This window comes from Ahaetulla prasina, chromosome 13 (assembly GCF_028640845.1).
Source record: "Ahaetulla prasina isolate Xishuangbanna chromosome 13, ASM2864084v1, whole genome shotgun sequence".
Lineage (NCBI taxonomy): Eukaryota > Metazoa > Chordata > Lepidosauria > Squamata > Colubridae > Ahaetulla > Ahaetulla prasina.
The window spans coordinates 26,481,331-26,494,211 of NC_080551.1; the positions used below are offsets into that span (position 1 = coordinate 26,481,331).

The following is a 12,881-nucleotide window of genomic DNA, read 5'->3' on the forward strand; positions in this document are numbered from 1 at the left end:
AGGGGAACATTTATGGGGCACACCCTTTTCTGCATTCCATTGTTTGTTTCTTTTCCATTGCCCCAGGCTTAAAACTTCATGAATTTCTTTTGTGCAATTAATTGTGTGTCATGCTGCTGAAACCTCACACAGGGGTGGCATACAAATCCCTATGAGCGTGATCCTATCAATGACTCTGCCCTCCTTCTGTCCCCCCACCTCCCCACACCCACCCACCCCAGATCTTTGGGCCTGTGCAAGAAATCCTGCGGTTCAAAACCATGGAGGAAGTGATCGAGAGAGCCAACAATTCCGACTTTGGGCTGGTGGCTGCCGTCTTCACCAGGGACATCAACAAGGCTCTGACCGTCTCCTCCGCCATGCAGGCGGGAACTGTCTGGTGAGGCTCAGAGTACAGCTGGGCAACGGTTTGGTGGATGAAGCAGGGGCTGCCCTCATGCCTCTCTCCCTCTTTTCATCCAGGGTCAACTGCTACAATGCCTTAAATGCCCAGAGTCCTTTCGGGGGTTTCAAGATGTCCGGCAATGGAAGAGAAATGTAAGCAAGGTCATTCTGGATGGGGCCTGGGCTTGCAGGTTCTGAGGGGAGGGTCCTAGGGGCTCCCAGTCAAGATGAATTGACTGGGAGTAGGGTGGGAGAACTGCTGGACCACACTTTGGGATGATCCCACCAGGATTCCCTTTTTTCTTGGAACTGCCCAGCTGGACAAGAGTGGCCTTGCTCCTCTCTCCTTCCTTTGGGGAGTGAGGCCGAGCTGTTCACATCCCCTGTGTCCTTCTTGAGCCGGCCCTGCTCCTGCCCATGTGGGGACTGGCCCTGTCCATGGCCCAGGCTCCCAGGGCTGGTTGGGGGGCAGCCAGACTTCGCCTTGATTCCTCGTCTTCCTTTTGTGGCCAGGGGAGAATGTGGCCTGCGAGAATACTCCGAAGTGAAGACGGTGACCATAAAGATTCCTCAGAAGAACTCCTAAGAGGAAGAGGGGGGTCCCCAGCACCAGACCAGACGCGCCTCTACCTTTCTCTAGAGGGACGGAGCACTCAGGAATTTTTAAAAAGTGACACTGATGTTTGTTTGTTTTTTAAATAACATTGCAACCAAGTTCATGATTCAACTTGAGGGGTCTTTCTCCACTGCTGACACCACACTCCTTTGATCTTTTGAAAGACGTTTGAGCTCTATGGCTGATTCCCCTGCCGAGAGGACTTTTCCTGGGGAGGAACAGGCAGGAGGCAGCCCCTGGTTGGGAAAAGCCGCTCTGCTTTCTGGGCAACGCAGCCAGGCAGGCCTGGGGCATCTTGTGGGCGCCCATCCTGCTGCCTGTGCCATGGCCTTGGGAGGCTCTGCTAGGGGGAAGGAGCAGGTGGCCTGTGCAGGTGGAGTTCCTGGAGGACTTTGGAGAGGCAGCGGCCACTCCTCCCATTTTCTCTCCTCCCAGGGGTCATCGAGAGGCAGTCCCCCTCAGCAGCCCTCACTGCCACTTCGTGAAATGAGCTTCCTGGAGCCTCCATGTACTCCCCTTGCCTGGGCTGGGGCGGGGGAGATGCTTTCCTCCCCTGCTCAGGTGCCTCCGCTCGGGGAGTTGACTCCCAAAGGCCCAATCATAACGGCGGCTCTTCCCTCGCCCAGGTATTGGACCTCCAGCTCCTCTGATGATTTTGCCCCAGGTGCCAACCTGGCCCTCTTTGAAATGGCTCCCCTGGTGACCAAACAGCTGTCCCTCCCATCACTGGCAGAGGGTTTGAGGAGAACCCTCCCCCCAAAAAACCTCTGCTGAAGACTGGAATTAAGACGGGAAGCCACAGGTCAGCAGATGGAGCCAAGTTACACCAGCAGGAACCATCATCCTTGGCTGTTTTCTGCTTGAAATGATCTTGGGCAGCAACTTTTCTTCCAAAAGAAGGAGCCCTCAACTCACTCAGTGGCTCCTTGGAGCCCCCCCCCCCTTTCTGGCTAGGGAGCTGGGAGCTTTCTGGGAGCCACACGGCCAGCCACAACACAGCACTTGGCCAGATCTGGCTGACTTCCCCAGGAACTGGGCCAAAGCCCAAGATGCCTCCCGAGGCTTCGGGAGCCCAAAGGCCGAAGGGGCTGCGCTGAGCCGTGGCTCTTGGGCTGCCTTTGGCTTGTTGGGAGGACAGCTGTGTATACTCAGCTGCATTCAGGGAATGGGTCTCCGAAATGAGTCTGTGACAGAAACACTCGGCTGCTTCGGAGTCAGACAGCACCCAAGACTGGCTCCAGGCACCAGGCACCACAGGGGTCTCAGTGGCATAAGACCGATGGCTCCCCACCCACCCATGCCACATGGCCCAGAGTAGCAGGCATTTTCTAGACGAACCTCATTGCACACAATTGGTGTGCACGCAGGTGCCCTCCATTTCCACCTGCCTGACACCGGAGAAGCTCCCTCTGAGTGCCAGGGCTGCCTCGGTCCTTTTGGGAGGGGGCAGCACTCCCTCGGTTTCCAGCATTTTCTGCCAGTGTTGCTTCTGCATCGTTGCAGTTCTTCCTCTCTGCCAGTGGTGAAGCTCAAGCAAGATACAAATATTATTCCTGAGCTGGGTAACATGAATGTCACGTCCTGTAGTGTTATAGCAGAAGGTTGTGGGTTTTTTTAAAAAAAATGTTTGAAGAAATTAGTTTTCTTGTTATATCCAATATTCATGGTGAAAGGAATTTTTCTTTTTCTCCTGTGTACCTTCAGAAAGACCTGTGCTAGCAATAAGCATTTATACTATATACTCTACATTATATGTGTGGTGTCAGTGTGTGTAATTCCAAATAAACAATTATTGTTAAGTAACAAAATTGCTGTTTCCCCTTAAAGATTAACAAATGACTGGGTTCAGTTTCAAGGTTGTGTAAGTCTGGGGATCCTCTTGAGTTGACAAAATCTGGCACACAGTTTTAGGCGTAAGCAGTGACCCCAAGAAGAAAAACCTCATTTTCCTTAAAGAGGTTGCCCCCTTTTCCCACCAGTGAGACCCCCAGAGGGCCTATCCGAGCCAGGCAAGGCAGCCTTCTCAGTAGCAATATTTTCCTTTCAGAATTGAAGTGGGGGGAGAACAGATTTTGGAGGGAATATTATTGCAGCTGCATTTTTAAAAAGAAAGCTCTAGAATTGCGATCCAGGTCAGAGGAGACTCATCCTCACCCACTGTGGCCATAAAGTTAAGCTATCAGCAAAAGTGAATCATCGGCCTCTGTAGTGAATTGGGGCTTCTCCGCAGGACTCTTGGATAACGTTTTAAGAAGAGATGGTTTTATTTCCTCTGTGGATGAGTCATGGGTATGAACTTTGTCAGCCACTACCCCATGTTTGAGGGCCCATGAGGACCAGGGAGAGAAAAGCCTGGGGCTGGCGACACTGAGGAGGCCACAGCCAGCTCCAAGGCAGCCAGCAGCTGGGCTCACCTTTGGGGCATCCTGCACCTCCCTTTCAAGGCTCCATCGTGGCCTCCGGAGCCCTGCGTGGGTCTTCACGCACAGTGGGGGAAGTGAGCCTGCCAGCAGTTCAACCCGGGAGGAGGCCTATCAGGCAGCAGCCGAGGAGCCCAGCCAAGGCTAAGAGCCTGGTGCTGGAGCTTTTGGGATCCTCCTGTGGCTGCCTGGCCGGATCAATTCGCGCCTGGAGTCGGATAAGCACCTGGTGCCTTCGGAGGACGCTGTCCATCCGTTAAATCTGGCTCTAAGCAGCTGCTCCTCAGCATAGATAAATGGGGAAAGGAAACATTATCCAAACATCATCCACTTCAAAGGCACCATTGCAATCTGTCCATTTGCCAAACAAAAACTGTAAAAAGACCCAAGATCAGGAAAACCGACCCATGTGGCTGACTCCCAGGCTCTCCTACCAGTCCTGCTGCATTTGATGTGTTAATGGCTTGTATGCCTGCCAGCATCACAAACATTGTGCAACAGCACCCTGCCACCCCTCCCTCCTTGCCCTCCCGGGATGTCCAGCTGGGCCTCCTTGGGAAGAGTTGTCATCACAGGCCTGCCTTAGGGAAGCTATGGCTCCTCTCCACAGAAAGGTGTGCCGGACCTGAAAAGCAGCAGAGGGTCTTTAAAGGCGGCTGGGATGGAACTGGAGAAGACCACCGTGCAAAGCTCCACTCTGGAGGCTCCTGGCCTTGCAAGCTTCCTTGGCTTGGCTTGTAAGCAGCCTTTCAGTCCAGGGTTCAGATAAGCTAAGATGCTTTCATTGCTTTTTGATGATTTTATTAATCCAATCCATGTCTTTGCACCTGGAAGACATTCAAACATGGATCCCTTTCTGAGATGCAGGAAGATGGCTAGCCTGGCGACCCAAGATAACCCCAAGTGGTCCAGGGCCAGAGATTCCTTGCAACTTACCTCCAAATCCAAGGGCAAGTGCCCTGATTTGAAGCCTCTACTTAGCCACATTTTAAAAGAGGTGCTAGAGGAGATCCATGGATCCAGATCTCCTTCGGTATCTGCCTCGAAGCAGGCATGAACATAATAAGCCAGCACTGTCTTTTCCTTTCACAGCAACTCATTGGAACAAAAATGGTTTTAAAATAAGAAGGGCCCAACCCAGCCTCTCCTCTGTCCTCTGGCCTGAACATCAGAAAGGGGAAGAGTGAGGGGTGGGTTCAGAAGAAGGGACAGGAAGGCAGCAGAGAGGGAGCAATCCTGCTACTCCAGCCCAACCAATTCAGATCCCATCCAATTAAACAGCAGACGTCTGAGCCCATCAACCCTCATATTAAGCAGCAGCTCTCTCTGCTCAGAATGGGCCCTTCGCTTCAGTACCTTCCACTGACTGAGGGCCATCAGAAAGCAGAATGGCCAAGCAGAGGCAAAATGCCCTTCCTTCCTTGACTGCCCATCTCTGCAGAGATCACAGGGTCTCTCAAGGGAGCTGTCAGCCGGAGAAAGAGATGGCCTCAAGGGATCGACTCTTGCATGGGGCATCTGCTCAGCCTGGGTGACTGGAAGGAATGCAGGCTTTCGACTGCCTTCAAGGCTCCTGCTGGATCCTTAGATTCCTAAGCCTGAGGACCGCCAGATTGCAAGCACGCTGGATTTCCAAGTCCACATTTCTCCCAGTAACTCCCTTCAGGATTCAGTAATGGTTACAAGAAGATGAACATTCTCCTTGCAAGTGAATATCTTTTTAAAGCGTAAAATATGGCCCTCAGAAGACAGCACCATAAATCTTCTTGACTGGCTTGGCATGGGAGAACAAGAAGTTCAAAGCAGATGGTGGGGAGTCCGGCAGGAACAACATTCACAGGCTGCCAGGATCAAGTCCGCTGAACGGAGGTCTTGGGAACGCCATGGCTAAATAAGGGGGCCTTGGAAGGTCAGCCTTGGCCTCAGTCGCTCGATGCCTGAGAGGCCGGAAAGCCCAGTGAACAAGAACCATGCAGACTTCAAGAATGTTCTTCTTGCAAAACTGTTGAAGTTAACACGTGCAAGGTTGCATTTCTAAGAAGGTCTGCAAGAAAAGGTCCCACCCAACCTGGGCACCAGGAAGCTCCTCTTAAGAGCTCAGGGTAGGGCTGGGGTCTCTCCTCTGGCCACTGGCCTTCTCCAAGGGAGGCAGTGGGGTCTGTGGTGCTGGGCTTCCTGTGAGAAAGATGGCTAACTGTTCAGAATTCCAAATATCCCTGCTGCCTAGGTGAGCAGTTGTGACCTTTGCAACACAAGCAGATCTGACACTCTCAAAATCTCCTTTCTTTAAACTCTGGGCTCCCACAGCCCTCCAGAGCCCATCTCTTCAGAAGCCCCCCCATGGCGATGGGCAGAAGGCCAGCCTGCAATCTCCAACCCGCTCCCAAGCCCCATTCAGAGGAATGACCCAAAAGGAACATATCCATGACACCCCACCAGGCCTGGCCAAGAGGAAGGGAAGGAAGGCCATGGGTCAAGGGAGGGAGGGAGGAGGTGGGTGGGGGTCTTGCAGTGAACACCCAGCAAGGCAGTCACTGCTGGTTTCCAGTTGCCTCAAAGTGGAGGCCTCGCAGGGTTATGGGACCACCTTCTTGTGGGTGGAGGAGGCATTAGGGAGATGGGAAGACAAGGATGTCCACAGGATCAGGAGGAGCGCGGGCCCCAGGGCGACGGAGGGACAGCCTCACCCTCTCCTATGGGTTGGCCAATTCCAGGAAGCAAGGGGAATGGCCAACCATTTCCTGCCCCTCCCTTCCTCTGTGGAAAATGCTCTAGAATCTGGGTATTGCAGCCTGGAGGTGGGAGTGAGCGTTTCCAAAGTCTTTTGTGTGTGGCTCAGGGGGCTTCTTGCTGACCTGCCATTTCTGTCACAAAGAAAGAGACGTTGAGAGATGGGGTGACTCATTTGCTGGGGTGCTCCCCAAACGGTTGCCATTACCAAACATGGGGGAGGGGGAGAGCGATGGCTTTCTCCTGGTTGGGAAGTCCTCCCCCCCCCCACAGCCTCACTTGAGCTGCTTTCAAAAGACCTCAGGAATGGGGGGTGCAGGCTTCCTTTAAGCTCTGCTGGGGCTACAAAGAACCAGTTGTCCCACCCCCACAGCAAGTTTAGGCAAACAGGAAGAAAACAAGAGCTGTCCACAAGCAGAGGGCAAAAGTCTGGAGGGAGCAGCCCCTTGCAAAGCCAGTGGGACTCAGAGAGGGAGAACCAACGGCTGCCGATTTGTGGCCATTCTCCCTGCTTGGAGAGGCAAGTATTGCCCCAACACCCTGCCTCAGTTCCCTTCTTGTTACATTCAAGAGGTTTCCATCCTTGGCTTACAGGTCGCATGGGAGCCCCACAAGGGCCAAAGAGAGCCACACTTTGCAGAAAAAAATTAGGAGCTGCTGATTTGGGGCTGGGCAGCTCAACGCTCCGGCAAGGCCAAACTCAGGAGACGATTTACCCTTCAAGCAAGATGGTGCTGCCAAGGGAAGATGCCAGGCTGCAGAGTGGCTGCCTCCGTGTCCCTGGGATATGGGTCAGAGGGAGCTCCTTGAATAGTGGGTAGGGAACTTTCCCAGGCTCAGGGGGTGGGTGCTGACTAGGGGGCAGTCAAGGATGAGGCCTGGGCATGGCCAGGCTGAGCCAGGTTCTCCTGTAGTCACCCTTCCCACCCCCTGGCCTCAGTGCCAGCCAGGAGCAGTCGGCTGTTCCCATCCTGGAAGCCCCACCGATTTGGCACCTCCTTGGCATCCCTTCATGGCTCAGTGTCCAAAGGGGCATCTCGTGTCCCATTGCAGCTGCTTATTTCACATGCCTCTCAGCCCTGTCCATCAGCACCATTTGCTGCCTTGACCAGGCGCCAAGGCCAGAAGGGCAAATCTACCCCAGGAAGGGAGGGAGGGAACCCATCCCACCACAACCCCCCCTCCCCGGTAGCCTGTTCCTATCCAAAGAGGCTCAGCAGGAGCCACTAGTTGGATAGCGATGGCAACGATGGGTCCATTTGGAGGGTTCGCTTGTTCTGGTCCTTCTCCCCATCCTTGACCCTTGACTGCTTGCTAGGAAGAGCAAAGAGGTTCACCTTCAAAGACTTCCAAGCAGCACCCTCCAATCAGAGGGGGAAAGGCGAGGGAGAGGTGACTGTGAACAATCTTCTTTTGTCAGGACAGAGATCTTGGCTTCTAACAATGGAACCAAAGTTAAACACCAAAACTCTTTGAGGAATTCTTGATAAGAAAAGCCAACAAGCTCCCGTTTCTCCTCTTGACTTTAAAGCAAATCAGCCATTTGAGGAAAGGATACTAAATTATTTCACCAGTTAATTATTCAATTGACAGAGATTTACCAAGCTAGGATGAGTGCAGATAAACAGAAACTTCTCTTCTTTGTTTTCGATAAGGTGGGCAGCAATGCCACTCACTCCGTTTTGTCTTCAGGAGGCCGAGCATTTTTCCCCACATTGAAGAAAGACTGGTAGGCTTGGCCATCGTCAGACATGCCCCGTGTCACCCCACCTTCTTCTTCTGCTGGAAATTCTGCCGCCCAGCAGGGGTGGCAGCACCCGGGGGGGGGATAGAAGTTGAGGACGTGGCGGTGCTAACTCTGCAGCTAAAGTACAGCCCATCTGATGGGGTCCTGGCTTCCCTTCTGGCCCACATCAGGCCCGATGCAAAGCTCTCCAGGAGGGAAAAGCTTTCTGGCCGTGGAGTTCCCTTTGGCTCCTCCACCCGAGCTTTATTTTACCAGCAGGTGTTCACCGAGGAAAGCCAGGCATCTCTGGTTCTGGGCCCTCGGCAGCCTTTGTCCTGCCCTGAGAGCATCCTTCAGCCGCCACCATTTTTGCAGAGAATTGATAAATGATGTGTCAGCCTCCAAGGTTAAAGGGCACCAAACTTCAAATAACTACAGCATCTGATAACAAAGAGTGGTTTTTTTCCATCATTTACAATCCAAACACTGGGAACAAAGCCCTCTGGCCCCCTCATCCCTCCTGTTCAATTGTAAAATCTGGTGAAATGGTTTGCAGGTGTCAGGATTAAAAAATATTTGTGGATTAGAGAAACAAAGCAGGAGTCCTCTTTGCAGGCTTTGTGTAGAGAGTGTGGATGATGGAAATACTTTTTGGATGGAGACAGAGTTAAGCAGACCCAGAGATGAGTAGAGCTGGGCAGCTTCAGCTGTCCTACCATCTCTGCTTCCTCTCCTCTTTAACATACTTGCCCTGCTCACCTTCCTTTGCAGCTATTGCCTTTGCCACCTTCCAAGCAATCTTGTTTCCTGACCCTTTTGCCAGGAGAGTCTGCAAGGATGAGACTCTTACCAGGAGATCCAAAAAGAGGGCTCCCCAGGACCCCAGAATGCCCCCGGCTGGATCCCCAGGCAGGACTGTGTTTTTCCAGGTCCCCACTGCAACATGGTTGAATTTTCCACTGCTTTTGCCCTCCCCACCCCTTCATCTGCTTCAGGTGCTCAGGGGCAAGAGTGGAGCTCTTTTGCCTGCTTGGGCATGGATGCCCAAGAGCAGCTGGCTCAGGAAGGGGCACTGCGGAAAGGAGGAAAACCTGATGGTTGCTCAGTGCCAGGAGGAGCTGCCCACAAGACTGGCTCTCTCTGCCCAGAGGCCTTCCTCTTTCCCAATGGCAAATGAAACACAACGGCCTTTACTCCTCCGCGTTCTTGGTTGACTATGGAGTTGGCACTCAAGGCTGAGGACATTACAGGCGGGTTGGCGGGTTCTCTTTCTCAGAATTGTGCCTGAAAGGCTTTAAGCTTTTCTTTCTGAGTCTGGGGACAGACCCTGCATGAAACTAACAAAATATTAAAAAGTTACACTTATGTAATGTTTGGAAATTGAAAGTTGAAAAATTTGGCATGCTGTACCACAAGTTGATGGACTCAACCCTTCTGAGCTGTCTGGCTTGGGGCTCCCCCATCTGGCTTTGCTGTTGCTCTTTCCCTGGGAAAAACCCCTACTTAGCTGCCACTTAGCAAATTGGGAAGTGCTGCAGGGTTGGCATTATTCTAAACAAAGAAACAGATGCACAAATGGGCACTATTAAAGACAATATCTATCATTGCCGTTCTGTCACTTGATTTTCTTCCTTCTTGGTAAAGCATACAGTTTTAAGCTTCAAACCATTTCAATCTCTTTGTCCTGTCGCGGTGCTTTGTTCTGCTTATATACAAGTGAGATCATTTTTATTTTGATATAAATAATAATCTTTCCAGCACTTTCATGCCAGTCCATCCGCCTGCAAAATGCACACACAACTATTGTGCAGTTTTGTATTGGCAGTCAACGGGTGGCCTGAATTGGCTTTGCGGCGTGTTTGGAAACAGCACTTGGTGCCAAAATGTAGCAATGCAGGAACACGCCTGGAGGAGAGCGTTGATCACATTATAGGCATGCGGCTTGGAAGCAGCATGGAGAACGCGGGGCTGGGGCCTGCAATGCTCTGGGCTTGGCTGCCTCCCGCTCTTCAAACCCAGCCATTGTCTGGCGCAACACATTGAGGCCCAACACCAGCTGAACCCCAGTAGGTGGCCCCCCGAGTTGGAGGGGAGCAGGTCCATAGAGTCTCAAACCACTGACCCAAAGTGGCATGGTGCCTCCCAAAGGAAACGCAGCGTCCCCCCAGGGTGGGCTCCAGGGTGAATCGGTGGGAGTAGCAGGTGCCCATTGCCAAGCTCAGACACCCTCACAAAAGCCTGTCTCCCTGCTGCTTTTAATGGGTTGTAGCTCTTTCGCTTGGGCAGAGCTCCCTTCCAGATAGGCCTCTCCCGAGTGCCCAATGTGTTCTGAGGGGTCATCAAGGCCATTTTCCCTGCTGACCATTGCTGCTGGTGCCACTTGCCAAGCTGGGTTCTCTGTCCTGGGGCAGAAGGCTGGAGAAGGTCTCCCCTCGGCCCTCCTGCTGCCATCACTCTCCTCCCCTTCTTCCCCCCCCCCCGTTCCCCCTTTCAGCTTCCTCCTGGTCCTTGCTTGGGAGCTTCCTAACATAATTTGCATCTCTGAAATAACACATCTGTAACAACCATGGAGGGGCGGCAGGCAGCCCCAGCCTCTGCTTTGATTTTGACAGAAAACACTTGGAGGAGTGTTGCTCTTTTTTCCCCATCTCCCAGTCGAAAAGGGCCGGCTTAGGCAAGAGAGGGAGTGGTGAAGCCAGAGGTGTGAACCTCCACACACAACTGAGAGGAGGAGAGCTCGGTCCCTTCACAATCCCACAAGGCCCCGTGATGGGTGGCCCCCACCTTTGGAACAACCCATCCATCAAGGCAGACAAGAGGAGAAAGGCTTTGGCCATCACCCTCAAAGTGCTGAAAGATGAAGCCCGACCTCCTCAAGGATCGGGCAGCCAGTTGCTCTGTTGCCATGTGGGGCAGCGGGCAGGGAAGGTCTCGGCCAGGAGCCAACCAATTCTGTGGGTCAGCCAGCTGCAAATGCTGTGGCCCTTCTGCCTTCTCCTCTGGGACCAGAGGCAGGTTCCCTTCTTCACTGGCCTTTCCTGCGGCTGAAAAGGAAAGGACTGGAGGTCCTGGCACATGAGGGCATCTCTCCGTTCTCCTGAAAACTGAAAGACCCCTCCCTCTCCCCCTTTTCCTTTTAAACAATAAAGAGCAGCAGTTTCATAGAAGTTCATTTGCTTCCCCCCTGGACTGAAATCTCCCTGGCATTCTTGTTAGTTTGCTTCAGAGATGGGAAAAAGCTGTGGCTATTTGGTCAATTTCCTCCTTTCAGAATCCTTTGCTTTTCTTCAACCTTTATACAGACCATGTATATTTACTGACACCCAAAAAGTGAAATATGCCTGCAGTTTTAAGCGTCTCTGCATTGCACAGCTTGCATCCAGGGACATCAAAAGAAATAAAGCTGTCCGTGTTGTAATCCAACCCCTCCCCCTCCTGCCACATCCCACCCCAGCCTCTGGCAGCCAATATCAGCTCTGCTGCTAATCTGCATCCAGGAGGGAAAATTGTTGATGGATACACAAGTACTTCCAATCAGTATATAGGATTTTACAAACTGTCCAACTCCATTATTGTCAAATGGACATCTTCCCCTGCTTTTTTCATTCTTCTATAATAATCTAATTCCAATTGAGTTAATTATAAATTGATTGCTTGTCAAAGAAGATGTCCTCCATGCACATTTTAGAATTTAATGCTTTCTGCCTGGAACTTGCTTCCAAACTCTGATAAGCTGCCATCCTCCTGGGCTGCCAACTTTTAGGCATCCCTCCTATGTCTGCAGTACCTTTGGAGTAGCTCCCCCATCCCCATATGGATGTCTAAATCAAAAGGCATCACTTCTTGTCCTTTTATTTGCCTTCACGCTCTTCCTTTTTCCCAAAGATCATCTTCAGATGCTAGCTTGTAAACTCTGACAGGCAAAACTCTGCTTTGAAACTACCCAAAACAAGGGAAGGAGGAAGAGGAAGCCACCAAAATGCCACCTGGATGATGAAAGGACTGGGCTCAGCCAGAGCTGCAGAGACCATCAGTCCCTTAATCCAAGAGATCCTGAAACATTCCACGGTTGCTTTCATGTGTTTCCTTCTGATTTTAAGGCCCAGGGAACTGAGGGGGGTGGGAGGGAACTGCAGAGCACAGAGGATCTCAAACTCCTCCCCAGGTCTCCCACCTGCCCTTAGCCACTGAGGGACAGCCAAAGGTAAAGGTCCCTCCTTGGGCACAGCATGTCCTGGGTAGTTCCAGTGCCTGGCCTCTTGGCTTCAATTGGGAGGAAATGGCTGTTCATGGCTGGCAGCTGTTGCCCACCGGCTGTCCCTTTAGCTGCTGTTCCCCAGGCCTTCCTTCCACCTGGACTTAGCCAAGTTGGTAATCCATTCCACAGGCCAAGCCAAAGACCCCGAGGACCTCTCCGGTCCTTGCGTCCAGGCTGAGGCTGCTGCAACCAGGCCACTGTGGTCACTGGAAGCTGCAGCTCCAGAAGGGCCGGCCAAGAGGGCTGGAAAAGGGTTGGGTCACCCTGCAAAGAAAGGGCAAGCTTGGCTCTCCTAAGCGCTCGAGGGCCTTCTCAAGTGAGTGGAGGATAGATATCTGGGCATATAATAGGAGACCAGGATTAAATCCAACAAGCAAAAAGTTTGCCTTCTTACTTGTATGACTTCAGATTGCCTGAAAATCTAAGTGGAGGCAAATTTATGGGGAAACGACAGGCAGAAACTGATGGGCAGCTGTTGCTTCCCCCCCCCCCACCTTCCTGCTTGAGGAAGGACTTTTAAGACCGGCACCAAAGGTCTGAGGGAGCCTTCCCAAGGCCAACTTGGCAACGCCCTCTGGCCTCAATGCAGCTGCAGACAGGACACCTGCTTCTTTGTTGCCATCTGCTGGTCAGGCAAGGAAAAAACTGGCCCAACACCTGGATCGTCCTCTGCTTCCGAACAGAATCAGAACAGAGCTGGAAGGAACCTTGGAGGTCTTCTGGTCCAGCCCCCTGCTCAAGCAGGAG

General features: G+C 52.4%; 1 protein-coding gene across 2 annotated transcripts in view; it reads left to right on the forward strand.

Moving 5' to 3' along the window:
- Positions 1-2,727, forward strand: part of ALDH1A2 (aldehyde dehydrogenase 1 family member A2) — a 32,393-nt gene extending 29,666 nt beyond the window's left edge. For both annotated transcript variants that reach the window (XM_058156730.1, XM_058156731.1), the window contains 3 exons: positions 222-379; positions 463-537; positions 898-2,727. In XM_058156730.1, coding sequence (XP_058012713.1) covers positions 222-379; positions 463-537; positions 898-970 — 306 coding nt within the window. In that variant the 3' untranslated portion in view covers positions 971-2,727. The remainder of the gene's footprint in view (positions 1-221; positions 380-462; positions 538-897) is intronic.
- Positions 2,728-12,881: the final 10,154 nt, after the last annotated feature.